The 18,672-nt window shown below is 37.4% G+C and overlaps 2 protein-coding genes across 2 annotated transcripts in view; both read right to left on the bottom strand.

The window, feature by feature from the left end:
* Positions 1-3,418: 3,418 nt before the first annotated feature.
* Positions 3,419-5,890, bottom strand: LOC106344250. Its single transcript, XM_013783660.1, has one exon. It carries the CDS (start codon positions 5,888-5,890, stop codon positions 3,419-3,421), a length of 2,472 nt encoding a protein of 823 aa, XP_013639114.1.
* A 10,387-nt stretch (positions 5,891-16,277) lies between these two features.
* The window catches only part of LOC106343698 (transcription factor bHLH128-like), a 5,637-nt gene continuing 3,242 nt past the window's right edge, over positions 16,278-18,672 (bottom strand). The window contains exons 2-5 of the mRNA XM_013782985.1: positions 17,496-17,785; positions 17,125-17,253; positions 16,855-16,920; positions 16,278-16,749 (exon numbers count right to left, since the gene is read on the bottom strand). Of these exons, the coding sequence (XP_013638439.1) occupies positions 16,648-16,749; positions 16,855-16,920; positions 17,125-17,253; positions 17,496-17,785 (587 nt within the window). The 3' untranslated portion in view covers positions 16,278-16,647. The remainder of the gene's footprint in view (positions 16,750-16,854; positions 16,921-17,124; positions 17,254-17,495; positions 17,786-18,672) is intronic.

The following is an 18,672-nucleotide window of genomic DNA, read 5'->3' as shown; positions in this document are numbered from 1 at the left end:
ATTCAGTGATTTAGATGAAGTTATGTTGTGGCTTGATTCAGATTACATTTGGACTTTGTTCATTGGATAAAACTGATATTACTTTCGATATGTTTCTTCTACCACCAAATTACCAAACATCAAATTCGTTAAATCCTACTATATATTAATTGAAAAGTCACTTAAGTGATTTATGCAGATGTGTCGCTTCATATGAGAACTCTTCAATCAATTATTATAATTTGATTAGATGATGATTTTTTATTATTTATTTATTTAATTAAATTTTTTTAAAGGAAACTAATCTTAGGATCAAAAAGACCTTTATTAATAATTCCTGTTATGATGTTTGTTTGTTTTCTTATGGGTTTGAATCTTTTAAATATTTCGTGGAATCATTTAGTGCTCTAAATTTTAGTTTATGGAAGATACCATATATGATATAACTAATTTAATCGGAAGTTTAATTTGGTTGAATGGATCTTAAAAATATAATGGGTATAAAAGACATGACCATTTAGATCCTCGGATTGGGTTTAAATCGAATTGTTTAGTGTTCGAGTCTTTCAAATGTTAGACATTTGATCCTAACTAGGTAGTTAGAAAATTTTGGGTATGTTCTAGGTTGGTTTCGGATCGGTTCGGATAAATAATTTCTATATCTATAAAAAACTTCAATATTCAAATATACACAGTTTTGGTTTGTTTTCTGGGGTTTATGAGTTATTTTTGGGTTGTTTACGGGTCGGGTTCTTTGTAATTTTTAGATTTTTGGGTATTTTGATATTTTAGATATTTTAAGAGTTTTCATGTTTTTAGATTGGTCACTTTGTAAATTTTGGATTGATTTATAAATTTCGGATATGATTCAAGTAATTCGAATATAGTTTATCCTATATTTGAATTTGCACCAGAAATTTATCATATGCCTGAAATAGATATTATGCTAGGGTTATGAAAATTGGAGTTCACTTTTACCACATCGGGTCTAAGGTTCAGGTCGGATCTAAAACATGTGGGTATTGCGTAAAAAGATCTAATATGTAAAATAATATTACACGTACCTGATTCAAACTGATTTTTTCGAGTCAGTTTCGGTTTGAGTTCTCAAGTTCATGTAAAATGTCCAGATATAGAGTATAATATATCTTTGACTAAAAGCTCATTTAATTAATACTTATATATTACATAGTTTTACACTTAAACTAATCATCTGGTCCGGCTCGCTGAGAATAAATTTGACATTTGTAAGGTTTGTTAGGTTTTTTGGCATAAAGTTACAATTGTTTTTGAGTTGAGTATATCACTGGACCCTCCTTAGGCTCTTCCACGGACTAGTTGAGGATTGGACCCTCTTTAAATATTGTGGCTAGTCAAGTGAAGCTAGCGAATTCGAATCTTAAGAAAATAAATTCCATTCCTCTCTCATTCATTGGTCACTCTTTTAGCATATGTAGTAACAAACGATATTCTTTTGCCCTATGTTTGTTGGGTTCCCAGAAATTTCCACAAAAACAAATTCTTTTGGGAAATTTGTTAGTAAAAATATGAAGATTTCAGTTAGTTAGATACATCTTATAAGAGCCGTTTTCAGTCAGAGCCATTGTACAACTTATAATAAAAGCTAACATCTACTACATTAAGCATCTTACCTGGTGTGACCCATCCAGCCATGTCATAAGAAGAAACCTTTTTAACATTAAACCATACAAGGTTACACTTTATACATTAACAACAATGCATTAAATACTTATAGCGAGTCACATTCCCAGACTTGCAAAAAACGCTGTTGCACTAAAACACATACATAAATCAATTGGTTGAGTTTCAAAAAAGAAAAAAAATCAATTGGGGTTTGTCTGGTAATTATACAGCAAACCAGTTTTACTCTTCTTTTGTCTCCGCATTTGTAAGAACATGATAAACGAGAGTTTGCTACAAACGGACCAACACAATTATTGACCCCAACCCCCTCCCTTTAAAGTTTTCGCCAACATATAGGCTTCAATTGGTAACCATATTTTGATGGAAAAATAATGTTGAAATTTATATTCTTCAAATTTTATACCATTTATGTTGAAATATTTGTCAAATTAGAGAAATGTAGGTCCTATACTATTCTTCTCATTTCCTGATGAAGGAAAAAAATTATAAAGCAAAAATTCCTTTTCCAATATTGATGAGAAACGTATTGATCAGAAATTCATGTATTTATGTTTATTCATTTCTTCCGTTGGAATTTCATTCATCATTTTATTCTTTTTTTCGTTCAAATAAATTGTCACAATTGAAGCCATATACTTTTTAACACGCTTAACAAATTACTCGATAAGCCCATTTTTCAAAAAAAAAAAAAAACTCGAATACGTTATGGATTACGTAAAAATTAATGACCGAAAATAATAAAAATCTAAATGGAAACACAGAAACTCGATAGAAAACAAATTACATAACCTTTGTTTTCGTTGTTGCCGGCCTTTCTTGTGAGACATTTTTAAGTTATGTTTGATACAGAAAATATTACGAAAGTGAAAAGGTAAAATAATATATTGACAATAAAACAAATGTATGGTAGATTTGGGAAGCATATCTTATAGTGCTTCCTGAATCTTGTATCAAGAAGAAATATTGATATTTTCACACAAAAAGTTCCTCAGACGGTCAGGCCTGTGAATTACTATATGTAAAAAAAAATTAAGCCAATCTAGAAGTATGGATCCTGTTGTAGCCTATATACAGTAAGTTTGGTCTACCAAGTCGAACGGGATCACATTATATCCAACACAACTACAACCAAATGTTGAATTTAAAATTAAATTATTTCAGATAATAGAATTGCAAATTTTCAACAAAAAACATTGTTAAAACTTTTTCAAATTTGCTATACTTTTGCTTAAATGCCTATTTACTATAAAAGATAAATACATTACAGCTTTGTCACATTTGTAAACTTGTTACCGATTTTTTTACTTATTTATCTGATATATTTAAGATCAATGTCATTGTTTTTTAGGCAATTCATACATCTTCACATAAGCACCTACATCCCTCCCAAACAAAGATATGTGTAAGATGGATATATCCAGACCATCATCATTTGGATCGTAGATATGATAGATCTACAGCACTAGAGAAAGCGACTGAATGCTAACCATCACAAATTTACTGTATATCAAAAAGTCTTAGATACGATTGTGTGACATCTAATTGCTCTGTTTAAGATCTCAATTCTTCATCTTCAATGGAATGCAATTATCACAGCCTAGTTTAAACTCTTTTTTTTTAATAATTATTGTATTTGATAGTCATGTTAATAATAATTTAAAATTTTGATTGCATAGAATACAGTCAGTAGTTTAAGATAAACATTTTTAGCAGTAGTTATTTTTTATTTTTTTTTGGTCAAACAACAATGCATTCTTTCATTCAAACAAAAGAGTTATCCTCCAACAGAGGAGTTTACAGAAAGCAGAGTGAGAGCAGATTTTGCCACCAAATCAGCCTCACCATTAAAAGTCCTAGAGATAAAGTGAAAAGAAATCCGATCAAAGTACGACAAAGCATGATAAATATCAAACATGATACCGAACAGTTCAGGTTGAGTGGCTTCCTTCTTCAGTAGTGTGACGAGGGAGAGCGAATCGGTTAGAACGGCCAGGGATCGGACGTTTGAGTAGACGGCTGTAACAACCGCAAGGCGAACAGCTATGGCCTCTGCCATAAGGGCTGAAGATACATGGGAGCGAGACTCGCTCAGGTTCGGAATGCGCTTGAGGTTATTTCCTGAGAAGATACCTCCAATTCCACAGCCACCGGAAGAACTGTCCCACGCTGCATCAACTTTACACGCAAGCACATCAAGTGGGAAAGACGGTGGGGGAACAGAGCGACAAGTAGAGGGGGCAGAAGGCGGTCCCAAGGGGGGCGCCAGAGGTCTCCGATCCCGATGGTCTTGCGCTGAGGACCACTCCTTCGCATCCAGAATACACTTTAAAGCTGTCTCCTGCGCCGAGAACCCTCTGTTTTCAAACATTAGCTGGTTCCGGGACTTCCACAGATTCCACAACACCCAAGGCCACATAGGATCAGAGAGGCCAGATGGTGGAAGAGGGGTATAAGTTGATCCTGCTTTAATGAGTTCCGCCATTGACAGCAGCGAGGCGGCCGGTCTGATGCGCACCGGTAGCAGGTTCCAGACCTCCTCTGCAAAAGGGCAAGTAAGAAAAACATGGAGGTCGTCCTCATGTGCTCCGCATCTCTTACAGTTGAAGGGAGGAACTCCACGTTTACTAAGATTCTCGCTCACTGGAATTGCTTTCTTTACGATTCGCCAAAGGAATTCTCTGATCTTGGGGATGGTCTTGGCGCTCCATATATGCTTTTGCCACTCCAATGGTTGTTGGTCCTTCTCCCATGCACATTTCTCCAGAATTCCCAGCGCATACCCTGATTTGGTAGAGTAGGCTCCATTCTTCTCAGGTAACCAAACCAAGGCGTCTAGGGACGGGCCTGCACTGGTTACAATCCTCAAAATACAATCCTCATACTGTGGTAAATGTTCCCTAATTCTGTTGATGTCCCATTGATTTGATAAGGGACAGAGTAGATCGCTGACTCGGAGAGAGTAAGCAAACTCCGACGGGGGACCTACAGGTCGAGACGGCGTCACAAAGGAGAGCCATGGGTCCTCCCACACTCTAATCGATTCGCCATTACCGACCACCCAGCTCAGTCCTTTCTTCAGGAGTTTCCTGCCAGCAATGATGCTTCTCCAACCATGGGACGCCGAGACAGGCACCGTGCAAGTCAAGAAAGATGAGTCCCGAGCATATTTGCCAAGTAAGACTCTCGCCAGAAACGAGTGGGGGTTTTTTAGAAGCCTCCACCCTACTTTTGCTAACAGCGAATCATTGAGAGTCTCAATGTCTCGGAACCCGAGGCCTCCCGCAAACTTAGGCAGCGTCAAGGTGGACCAAGCAACCCAACATAATTTCCTCTTTCCCGGGTTTGCGTCCCACCAAAACCGGGTCAGGATAGACTGAATCTGATTGCACAGGGAGATCGGAATTTTAAAACATGACATCGTATAACACGGCATAGCTGAGAGAACTGACTTCAACATTATTTGTTTCCCGGCTCCGGAAAGAAACCTCGACTTCCAGCTCAGAGCTTTCTGTCTGATTTTACCAACAATTGTCGCAAAAATATCACATTTCTTGCGACCGAAATTTTCCGGGAGCCCAAGATACTTCCCTATCCCACCCTCAGTATCGATAGACAGGGAAGCTTTCACTCTGGTTCTGACCTCAGGAGGGGTCTTCGCCGAAAAGGTAATCGAAGATTTCAGAGTGTTAATTTTCTGCCCGGATAGAGCTTCGTAAGAACTGATGATACTCGACAGCGCCGTAACGCTCTTAACATTAGACTTGCAGAAAAACATGGTGTCGTCGGCAAAAAGGAGATGGTTGATTGGTGGACAACCTCGAGCTACACGGACGCCCGGGAGAGAACCATCTTCCTGTCCCTTGTTACACATCGCCGCGAGAACCTCTGTACATAAAATGAAGATATAGGGAGATAGCGGATCTCCTTGTCTAAGGCCTCGGGATGGTCTAACCCTTCCCTGCGGTGTCCCATTAATGAGAAAGGAGTATGATACTGTCTCTATGCAAGTCATTATCCATGCAATCCAAACGGGGTCGAAGCCAAGGAGAGATAAGACTTCGCGGGCAAAACCCCATTCGATGCGGTCATAGGCTTTGCTCATGTCGGTTTTCACCGCCATTGAACAGTACTTCCTGGCTTCCGAAGTCCGAAGGTAGTGGAGAGTCTCATGAGTGATAAGGACATTGTCCGCTATAGCTCGACCGGAAACAAACGCTGATTGAGTATCCGAGATGAGGATAGGCATCAGGGCCTTGAGACGTCGCGTCAGTATCTTGGCAATAATCTTATAGTGCGTGTTGCACAAAGCAATCGGCCGGTAATCAGCGACAATCAGCGACAGAGCGTGGGCCAGTGATCTTCGGGATAAGTCTAATGTGAGTCTCGTTTTGCTGTGGATGAAGCGTGTTGGAGGTGAAGAAGTTCCTGATATCCTTGACCACATCTCCACCAACTATATGCCAGTAGGTCTGATAGAAGGTTGCAGAGAAACCGTCGGGGCCGGGAGCCTTACTGCCATTTATAGAAGTAGCTGCCTCTTTTATTTCCGACTCACTCGGTATAGTTATCAGCATCTGATTCATCTCAGGAGTAACTCGCTTGGACAGCAGGCCATGGAGTTGAGAGAAAGAAGAGTTCCCGTTGGAGGTAAATATACCTTGGAAGTACTCCGAGATGACTCTCGTAATGTCTGGCTCTTCATAAAATTCCTGGCCATCAGCATTTTCAATAACCGGAATGGTATTGATCATGCGCCTTGACCTTGTTGCTGCGTGGAAAAAACCCGTATTACGGTCTCCTTGTTTAAGCCATTGGATCCTACTTCGTTGGAGCCAGAATTGTTCCTCTTCTACATAGGCCTTTCGAAGATCAGAGGTTATTTTCTCAATAAGTGCAGTATTGGGAATTGTTGCCGACAACTCCTTTTCCAGTGCAGATTGAGAGGTTTTAATGATCATATTGCTCTGATTCTGTTGCTCATTCGTCCACTGGATGATACTTCGGCGACACGCATTTAGTTTCTTGATGACCGAATCAATGGGAGAGTGGTTCCAAGTTGACTCGATCAGCTGAGAAACCTCTTCATTTCCTACTAAAGTTCTGTTGAATCTAAATAGACCAGCCTTCTTTGGTCTATCAGCATTGAAGTAGGTAATCATAGGACGGTGGTCCGATCCTTCAAACCTCAAGTAGCAACATCTCCCCATAGGAAAAGCTTCGGACCAGGAGCAATTGCCCATAACTCGATCTAACCGCGCTCTGATATAATGCGTATACCGGGTGCCTCTCCAAGACAGTTCTTCACCGGAATGTCTGATATCCCAGAGTCCATTCTGAGCCACGAAAGATCTGAAAGTAGTGAAAGAACCTTCCAGTCGAGGAGGTCCTCCTACCTTCTCCGAGTTGTTGAGAATATCATTGAAATCACCCGTCAACAGCCAAGCTGAGTCTCTATCCGAGCCTATTTGCGAAAGTTTGTCCCAAAAGGCAGCTCGGTTCTCCACTGCTGGGGCACCATAAATAAAGGAGACATGGGAGGAGCATCCCTTGAAAGTTATCAAGGTATCTATCATATTCGGAGATGAGTCCAGTATAGAGATGTCGACTCCTTCCTTCCAAAATAAATAAAGCCCGCCACTCAATCCATTCGGTGGAATCGAAAATTGGTGTTCATAATGCAAGCATTGAAACTTTGATTTTATAAATTCATCACTGTTTTTCGTTTCCATGAGGAACATTACATCCGGAGATATACTACGATGAATCTCCTTTACACGACGAATTGTAAGGACGTTCCCCAGTCCTTGACAATTCCAACTCACTATGGCTAAGGAAGAGGATTTGGGTGGGGACGAAAATCCGTCCTACCCTTAGTGATTCCTGGTATAATCATCGTCTTTGGTTGTCTCGACTTAGACGCTTTGGACAGCGTCCCTTTAACTTTCGAGCTAGAACCCGCCACCTTATCACAAGGTAAAACTTTAGCTCCACCTGAGTACAATTTCCTGCAGGCTGCACTAGAGGAACGAGCCGGCTTATTGGCTTTCAGGTTTTGTAGAGGGCTCCGACGAGTGAACTTCTTTGTTGCAGAGCGTGTTACTCTTCGTTTCCCCGCTGCTTTGGTCTGTGGAGAGACCGGAACAGTACTTCTATCAGCGTCAGCTGCCGAGGAATTTTCCCCTAAGCGCAAGATCGCAGGGACGCGTTGTTGAGGGGGTTCCAAGATGGGGGAAGCGTCCTCCTCGTCTCCCAAAAGGCCATCACTGTCGAGGTTAACCTCAATATACTGTAGCCGGCCAGAATCAGCAATATGAACTCTATCAGGTGAGAGGTCATCAATAGGATCAGGTTCAGATAGTCGCTCTAAGGCAGAGGGGCGTTCCTTGGATTTACAGGGTGTAGAGCTTTTTTCACCCGAAGAACCAAGACGCTCCTTAAGAGATCGAGAGAGGTGAGATCGGTCACCTCGATGATGGGAATTCGAAGAACCCAAGGGAGTTCCTTCAGGGTTAGCTAACCGGCCAAAACCTAGCAGTGGGGTACGGTGAGAAGCAGAGGAGACGGGGCTACGTCTATCCCTATCCCGTCGTGGGATTGGAGGGGAGGCAGGTCTTGCATACGGTCCCATAGACCTGGCTGATCTCACGGATGTAGACGGCTCTGTTCTAGGCGCTTTTGATCTCCTCTGATAGTAGGACATTTCTCTATCATCTCGCGAGGAGCGACGTGCGTGGGAGTCAACCACACGTCTAGTATCCTGCCTTGAGACCTCCGGACGCCTGTACCCCCTTCTTTCATCATGGCGGTTCTTCTCTGCCTCGATTCTTTGGAGTGCGATCCTTTGAGTAATGCCCAGCCTTCGATCTTTTGGGGGTGGAGCGTTACGAGGTCTCTGCGGGCAATCTGATTCCTCATGGAAAAGTGAGAAGCAAGTAAAACAGTGCTTCTCGATCTTTATGTATTCAAACTCCACCTCTATTACTTCATCAGTAGGTAACTGAATATCCATTGTCATTTCAAGTGGCTGGAGACCATTAAGCTCGACACAGACTTTAGCATCTGTAGCATCTTGGCCTCTTCGATTCCCCAGCTGGTTTCCAATGGTTTCAACTGTTTTATCAGAGCAAAGATGTAGGGGTATTCCGTGGATTCTCACCCAAAAACCAATAGTAGAGGGAAATTGCTCCGACACTGTCGGTTCCCACCGCTGAAGTATGAGCATCCACTTCTTGTAGTGGTATGGACCTTTCTCTAGAACCATTGTTAGATCAGTCTCTGTTTCAAACTTAAACTGGAACTTCTCCAGTCCAAGGGCTCTACCTGTGACTTGTCCTTCGAGGTTCCAAACCTGGGGCATAAAGTCTATCACCGATCTAGGTTTCTGAAGATTAGGGTTTGTAACTCTGCCAATGATGGTGAGTTTATTAGCGGCTATAAGATCGTCGAAGTCACCGTCCGGTATACGAACCGGGGGACGTTTTGTTGGGGGAGACGGTGGAGCCACCCACTTCTCCTTGTCAGACCGACTGTAGCGGTGCGCCATTGTAGCAGTGAGCGTAGAGGTTATGACAACCCAAATAGAAAGCTACCGGATAGAGGGACGTATAAAAGAGTCAGACCGGAGCAGGAAACTAAACTTGTTTGAGATCTGCTGAAGAAGAGAAAACTAGGCAGAGGAGGTTATAGCAACCCAGTAAGAAGAGGAATTTCAGAATTGAGGAGTCAACTCCCACTGAAATAGTCCGCGAGATGAAAGGCAAGCTTCTCCGAAGACGGTGGCCATGGTCGGCGGCGGTCCCTCCGACTGAATCGGGGGTGAACCCGGTGAATAATTTGTCAAGGCTTGTTTTGGACCGCTGGACACTTCTGAAAGTGGGAACAATTCGAATCTAAAAGTTGGTAGCAGAAAGAAAACCACCAGAAAGGGGAAAAGTTAGCAGTAGTTATTTTTATTATTAGTTGAAACCTAGAGTTTGTGACAAAAAAAAAGTTGAAACCTAGAGCCCGCAAAGATGGAAACTTCTTCCCTCACCTATCATTTTCACAATAAATATATTTCCGTATATTTTTCTCAATAAATAAATATATCCTTATAAGGAAGTAATGAAAATGATGCCTCATCTTGTCTGAATTATACAACATTTCTCTTAAGACTTAACAGTATAAATTGGAGTCGTAATCAAGATGCGTACGAACTCTTAAGATATTTGCATGCAAAACAGACGTTATTCCTTCTGTAAACGCAATCACAATTATTTAAACGTTTTTTTCAGAGAGAGTGAAACTAATATAAACACATCCTATGGACATTCAGGAATGTAAAACATTGGTCCCTTTAAACGTACGTGTTTTCTACCCCAGCCTTCTTGACCCATGTGATTTGTGAGAAATTGAAATTTGAATATTACAGATCTTAGCATATGGCTTATTATTCCCGACATGTTTAATGTTAATGATGTGAATGTGATCTGTAACCAAACTTCCTATTATAATTAGTTTCAAAATATCTTGTTAGCTAAAATCCAAATCAAGTTTAGCAATATAACTACAGTATATTATATAACTAAATGGTTATATATAATATCGAGTAAAAAACAGATGATTCAGTAAAACCAACTTTATTGATGACACTGTCAGATGATCAAAATACCCATATTATTTTTATCATGTTTTCTTTTAGTGTAACACAGTTCCAAATTTTCTGACAAATCGATAAATAAGGTGTTAATGTAACTATAGAGTGTAGTGTCTAAAGTAAGAAAGCTTGGGTTTGATCAGGCCATAAGATTAATATCAGAGGAAACTCCAATTAGTAAAAAAACATTTATTAATCTCTTTGGAAAGACTAGCTCCACTATCGTGTCATCAAAGGTATGCTAATTCAGCTCCGTGTATAATTTCATGTAAGGGAGCACTAACGTTCGTTAATCAGACAACTAAATTGTCCAAATCCGACTTAAAAGAAACGATAACACGTCAGCTCATACGCGCATATGAACAAACATGGAAGATAAGACATTTCCCTTGTTATTTTGTTTTCTTCAATTTATCTATATTTTGTCTGACTTTTTTTTTTTTTTTTGTAACTTATTATTTTGTCTGACTTTATAAGAACATCTTCATATCACAGGCGAAAATATGAACAATCTATATTAGTCATAAAGATAATAACATCTTGATATCTACTTTGAACGATATTCTAAAAAGACATTAAATAAAACTTTTAAGGATAAATTCTTCAATCGACTTTCGAGATCATATATATCATGTTCCCATGAATTCGCCAATCAGATCACAGTTTTGGATAACACCGTCAAACAAAAGATCAAGGTCACATGCATGATTGATTTCTATGCTTTTACAAACATTCTAATTAAGATTCGTCACTGTACAAGATTTATGTTCTTTGTCAAATGATATTAATTTGGGGCAATGAGCTGCATAACCTCTTTTGAAAATTAAAGTCTCTCATTCAAGTTTAGAAAATTTCATGTGCATTCATTGTAAAATCATTGTTTATATTCTTCATTATGATACTCATTGAGAAGTTCAGTCCATATATAATTTTATGAGTTTCATAATGAACGATCGTATTTCTTCGAAAGCGATCCACTTTTCAAAAAAGAAAAAGAGCTACCGTTTACGTATATTAAAGGGATACGTACATTTCAAAGATAGAAGTGTCCAAAAATAAGAATAAAAACTAATTAACTGGGGTAATTGGTTTAGGGCATTTAACTATTATTTTTAAAGCTTTAAAAAAAAACTATTAATTTTTTTAGATAAAATGTTTTGGATATATAGATAATTTAAAATGTATCATCGAAGTCATATGTTACTTTTTCTAATACTAAGGATTTACCTACAAATTTGAATTTAGAGTGGACTTTTAAAGATCATTTTAAAGTTTAAATTTAAAACTAACTTACATATATTTTTTTTTTTTGATAAATCCTATCGACTGATCCGGTCGACCTCGAAAGGAACGCACTTAGTGCTACAGAGTGGACTAGCTACCACACTGTCTGACCCGAGTTTGGAATACCTTCCGACTAATGCCAGGGGATGAATCGATCTTCTGTTACGATCCACCGTGTAAACCACTTGGGCCGAAGCCCAAACCCAGACTGACCAAGTGATGATAATTTAGTTCCCAAAGAGAATCGAACCGAAAACTGATATATGAGTATACACCAAGCCTCAAGAGATTGCCATTAGATTACCACCACTTAGTTCTACAAATAGTAATTAAATTCAACTTAAAATATATTTAACAAAGACTTTAAATTCTAAATAAATAATGACAATGTGTGAAAAAACCGCTCTCTAAAAAAGGGGATAGCAAAGGCGATTAGGGTTTCACCACCCTTTCGCCGCCGTTGGTTTCGCCTCCTCTCCGTCCATGGCGCCGCTCGTAGCAGGTCCAGCTCCTGTTTCACGCCCTCCCTCAGATCCACCAGATTCAACTTTGAAGATTGCTCTCCCGTCAAATCCTCCAGATCCACCGGTTCCTCCTAACCCTCCGCCTGATACTCTATTCACGAGGTTCTTCTGGTTGTACGATTTATGGGCCACAATTACCTTTCCCCATAGGTTCTCAGATCCAAAGCTAGGTTTGATGATTTCATATGAACTAGGTTTGTTGGATCCGAGCTTTTCTCTGTTAGTCCCGACTGTTTCGGTCGCATTTTGTTATGCTATTGTGGTCTTTATTGTTGATACCTTTGTGATCTATGTGTGGTTCTTTACTGCAGTATGCAGTTGTCTATTTACTGCGGTATGCAGATGTTGTCCTTTTACTGCAGTATGCAGGCTTCCTTCCACCTTTTCTCTAATGGCTTTTGCAATGATAAGGTATTATCTCCTCTTGTGGCAGCTTGGAGTGAAAGTTCTTAAGTTATGTATCCTTCCAGCAAATCTGGTTTGTTTGGGCAGTAATTGCCCTCCTTTCTCCTTTGAGGAGTGTTTCGTTCTCCCACATCTATCACTTGTTATTAGTGAAATTGTTATAGGGAGCATTGTTTTGAAAATGGTTCTGTTTGAAGCAGAAGCAAAGATGTTTATCGTCTCTCGTTTAGATGGTGTCAACTGTCTGACCTCTTTGACTATGGTGGTTTTCATCCCTCCCCTTTATTGTTTCGAACATGAACATCAATTTGAAGAAGTCTTCTTGATTGATTGTTCTCTTTCGGAGACAACGGTGGTTGAACTCGTGATATCACCTCTATATTTAAGCTTTTATTTGAGTATTTGTTGTTTAAGCTTTTCTCATTTGCTTGTCCAGTGTATTGGTCTATGCTTTGGTTTGTTTGGCTCCCTGTAACCATATTGTATCCTCCATTGATGGAGTTGAACTCTTTTAAGTTTCAATGAAAGTTGTTTGATCAAAAAAAAAAAAATGACAATGTGTTATATAGGAAAATTACGTTTTTGAAAAAAAGTTATCTTTACTATTTTCTCAAATAATTTTAACATTTTCCAAGATTTTGTTGTTGTTGTGTGTATGATGTGAATATATAGTAATTTGTACAGATTTGTTTCTGGGATTTGGCCTGTTTAGGTTGTGTTTCGTGATGATCTACAGCAAGTAGATTATAGAACTAAGATGTCAGATGTTTGACATTAATCGGCAAACTTTGATCTCATGCATGGCTTCATCGGCTTGACATTTTTCAGTTTTACAAATTCATCTGTTTAGACGTAAGTCAATATATAACTCGTAAGCGTAACGTAAATCAAATTCGTAATACGACCCACACACAAGCTTCCAAAAGAAATATATGTGAAATATATATAGATCCTCGCAAAACACGAGAAGCAACATGCTTGAGACTTGGCATACAAAATGGGAAAATATTGAATATATATATAATTTTCTATATATATTACATATATATATATATATATATATGTCTTTGTGACTGTGTATGTACATAAAACCCATTGCTGTCATTGACAAATAGAGCACAGACAATTTGCATAATGGTAAAATATAGCAAACATTATTATTTTTATTTTTTTTTTGAACCAATCAAACATTATTTTCTATATGTATATTCTCGATGACTAAATTTTAAATAAAATAAATTGACGTACGAAGCTTTAAAAAAATGAAAATATTATTTATATCTTCGAACGATGTTGAAATTTTTGGCATATGCTTTATTCTTGGTAATTTTTATCTTACAGCGATGTCCAAGTTTTGACAAATGGCTTTGTCTTGGCATCATACATACTATATACAAATCATGTATGATTTGTAGCCTGTAGGGATACCTTTGCTATGTTGGATTGCTCTCGTCACTTCTACGTCTATAATATATATCAACCGCGAATTCCCTATAATAACTAGTATAAAATAAAGAATATCAATAAATAATGTTTAAATACTTTAAAACGTAATATTCTGTTGATTTTTTTATTTAATAAAATACTTAAAAAAATCAAAAGAAAAAAGAAAATACTTAAATCATTGGGTTTAGTTTTGCTAGGAACCTAAAAGAAGTGACTTATGGATTAAACATCGACTGCCTCGGATATCAGAAAATAATATGATAGGCCAAAAGCTCGATGATTGATTAGAAAAGGAATAAAAGTATATTTATGTACTTTTACAAGTGATCAGAAAAAGAAATTGCATCTACGAATTAAAATATAATAGAAGGATAGACGACCATGCTGGTATGTACGCGCCACACTGAGTGTCCCTTTCTTCATTCTTTTTTTTTGAGCACCGTCCCTTTTTCATTCAAAATCTAAGTTTTGACGGATGCTAATTAATATTTGAGAGATCAATGTTATGAACTTTAACCAATAGAAAAGTATTAATTATATATTGTGAACTCATCATAACAAATAAACAATTATTATAGTAGTTGAAAGAGCAACAGTGCCCTTTAAACAAGAAAACCAAAGAAATGTTTTTCTCGTTAAACTTATACAATTTTAAGAAATTTCTATTCAGTTACTTCTTTTTATTTATAAAAATATACTTTGAATCACGAAAAAGCTATTGTTTTTTTCCGGAAATTTTCCAAAGCAATTTTTAAATTTATGAATGGTTTACAACATATTTTATATATCAAAATATGATTACTAATTCACAACTCAACTGAAAATGGCAACAAGTTGTAATATATTTATCGTCAATGTATGATAGTTATAATGATATATTAATTAAAATGATAAAAAAAATTTAAAGACCAAAATATGATTACTAATTCAAATTTTACTGAAGCTTCTGTATCATATCATAGGTGGTACATTTCTTTGTCACACGGCCATAAGTTTCTTACAAAAATCTCTAGGACTATTGTTAGACGCAAGGCCCGCTTTTCTAAGGGTTTTTGGGCAAAAAAAATTTTACACCCTTAAATAATTATATAAAAAATAATTTAAGCATATTTAAAAAACTTTATTGTATAAAATATTATTACATTTAGATGTAAAAACATATAAAATAAAACTTATTTAAAACATATGTATATTTTTTATTTCTTTTTAAAAAACATTTTTTGAAAAAAAATTAAACCCCTTATTTCATGGGCCCGGAGAGTGATAGCACCGCTCGTCCGCCCAGCCCTGGGTAGACGTTGTTTCTTGGTGGTTCATTTTTTAATCAGTTTCACGGCATGCGTGGAGAAGATAAGTCAACTATCATACACGATTCATACAGATTCATCGATCCTCAGTGTTAGGCTACGTCCACTCTCCACTGCTATGGAGTTCAGTTTAATATGTTTAAAGGAATTAGGAAGTACTAGGTTTTTTCCCTTTCTTTTGTTCTAGCTCAAGCACAAAGAAACGACAGCAACAGCTAACATATTAGGTTAAACCCCTAAGATAGACAACGGATCAATCATCGGATCAACCAGCGGATCTAAAAAGATTTAGGGATCTTCACAAGTCAACAAACTATTTGTGATCACTATTTAATACCCTATTGGCTACTCAATAAGTGATTTCATACCCATTTTCTACAGCCAATGTAGTTACAAAGTCATCACCAAAAAGAGTGTTGACCAATAAACTCTCCCTTGTAATTATGTTTTTTTTTTTGTTAATGTGGAATTATTTGAAGTGCATCATTCAATGACATTAATTAACAAAACAAAGCTAGTCTTTGACACTATGAAACATGCTTTGGTGTTTTCTTGGGGTTTTAATTTTCCAGTTTCCTTTTGTAAAATGGATTGTTTTTCTTCGTGCATGGTTTAGGTTTGGATCTGGCAAAACGAAAAAATGAGACTAACCAAATTAATCCAGTCTTACTAGTGAATTTACGTTACCTCTCTAGATCTTGAGATTAATATTTGTACTTTATTCCAAAAGTCCGATAGAAAAGAAAGAACGAGAAGACGCATGAAACGTAAATAGTCATGTCCATTATCATTCAGAAAAAAATCGAAAAAAATTCCTATCACTCAATTCCCGTAATACCACAAAACATAAAGAAACACAAACACGACATATAACAAAAAGATAAAGAAAAGTAAATACTTTGTTCACACATTGTGATAGCTGGAAAGTTTTGATGTAATCATTGATCTTATAAGATATATGGTAAATAAATACTCACAACACCATACAAAAAGATACTGATTAATTACTGAAACCATATGCAAAAACTATTAGGCTTTGCATGTATATATATATATATACACGTCTGTATATGTACTTGCTACATAAAAGATAGGGTACAATTGTATTGTCCTATCTTAAAAAAGACCCAAAATTTTCTAACTTCGATCAAATATCTAGACCTAAAATATATTATAATACATCATATGATTGGATACAGACCCAATTAGATACGCCGCGTTTGTCGCTGCGTTTCTTAACCGCAACGCTGACCGTTGTCCTTTAGGGAACATGATCTCACTTGTTTTGTTCAAAAAATTGCTGCCAAAACTGTCTTTTGTAACCGTAGACTTCGAGCTTCTCGGACGGTTTACTAAACTGATGTAAATGTCGAGGTCATGGACACAAGAAATGTTTTGAACGTCAAATAAGCCGGTTAATAGTTTTGTAGGGGACCTGAAGTTGGTGTTGAAGGCCTTTGATATGTTGTACCGCTAAATCCAGCATGTCAGAATAGCTTGTTTGCTAATAAAACCAGTAAAAAGTATATCATATAAGTAAATTAACATTTTTATTTAACAATGTTACAACTATACACTAAATTTGATATGATTCAAAATGAAGAGTAACCTTATCCATGTTGGGGACAAGATCTTGTAGCTTCTTTAGTCTCCCACTAATTCTCGTTCTCCTCTCCTGCATATATATCATCATCATCAGTACACATAAACAAGAAGGTTTTTATAATAAATAAATAAATAAACCTCTCGCTAATTGCTTTCTATGTTTTCAGCGACATATAATTGTTGGTTTTTTTATCACTGAACTGTGATAGATTAGCAACAACATAATTAGTTTGGTTGCATCTTGCTACAAAAGAAAAGAGTGTGTTGCACTGACCCGCTCGGCGATGCTTCTCGGGTGGGTGGCGAAGCCACGTTTGGCCCGAACTTTGCATGGTACAGAATCTTCGGGAAGCTGCATGTAGTTATCCATGTAGTTCATTGAAGTGTCTGAAGGAAGACTATACTGTAAAAGCAATGATAATTAAAAGAGATTTCGTTAGTGTTTGCCCCTTGATCCCAACAACAACAATTTATATTATTGCAAGAAAATAGTTGCTGCATTCAAAATAATAATATAACATGTAAAAACAAAGTATTTTTATTTGTGAGTTTGAAATACTAACATAACATGTAACTGATAATTAACCGCTGACAAAAAATTAGATAGTGAACTGTGTAACCCCATATCAAAACAAAATAATTTACCTGTGAAAAGAGACCTGAGTTCATGTCCTTGGGTCGTTTAGTGGGTCGGGTCACAGTAAACCCTGTTGAACCGGAACCGTCATCCCAAGAATCAGTGGCGGCACCGAAGCTAGCCGCGGAAAACGAATGGCCTGAACCATAGTGGACAGATGTCTCATTGACCTCAGAGATACGAGCCAGTGGGTCGTGACTAGTGAAGCTTAGCTGAGACTTGAGTCTCGATGGTCCACGTCCTGCATTAGACCCTCCTTGCTGATTATAATCACTGGTTGGTTGGTTCAACGAGAAGTCTGATTTTCAAAGTAAGTAAAGTGTATTAGACTGTTATCACATTATTACGAGAATAATTTCGAAGCAATCATTTCACTTTCCACGTCATGTTAGAAACAAATTGCGTGTATGTAAATAAAGAGTTAGCAAAACGAATCGATCCAAAAGCAAGATTGGTTTTATGGATATCGGTTAGTTAGATTCCGGTTCAGATTGGTGACCGGTTAGTTGTTGAAAGTCACATCCAGATTCGGTGGAAGTGGAAGATGTTATTATTACTAGATAACAACGAGGCAAATGAAATACGCAGGACCCATAGAAATAAAAAAATGGACAGATCCACCAATTAAGATCTATCGCTTTCCATTTAAATAATATTCTTAACAACCAATGAAATTACGCCACATCAGCAGACATACTATTGGTCACGATCTACAAACACCATCCTCTTATTTTATTTGATTTTAAAATGCAACTTGGCTTATAGGATCCCTCGAAGATATATACTAAATAATATCCTATTTTAAGGGTAACCGAGCCACATTGTACTGTATTTTCAAGCACGTGGTTCGGACCAAGGACCTTTTCGTCATTTTGAAGATACGAGGATCACGTCTTGCACAAATACCAACTAGCTAAATTACCAAACACCCTTGATCTCACAAATGTCAACTCATTATAGCGTCGTATCGTAAAAATACTATGGAAAGTGGAAACTGTTTCTATAAAGCTACGTAATCAGTATAACGAGATACCAAAAATACCCTCAGCTGCCTCTTGACAGAAGATTTCACCAAATAGATCCGTCAGAATGAATGATGGTTGTTGTTCTTCATCTAGTAACCAACTTAATCTTATATACTACATTACGATTATGGCAAATCCTAGAAGTTATGAATCTTTTATA

This window comes from Brassica oleracea, chromosome C5 (assembly GCF_000695525.1).
Source record: "Brassica oleracea var. oleracea cultivar TO1000 chromosome C5, BOL, whole genome shotgun sequence".
Taxonomy (NCBI): domain Eukaryota; kingdom Viridiplantae; phylum Streptophyta; class Magnoliopsida; order Brassicales; family Brassicaceae; genus Brassica; species Brassica oleracea.
This window is presented reverse-complemented; position numbering and strand designations above follow the sequence as displayed.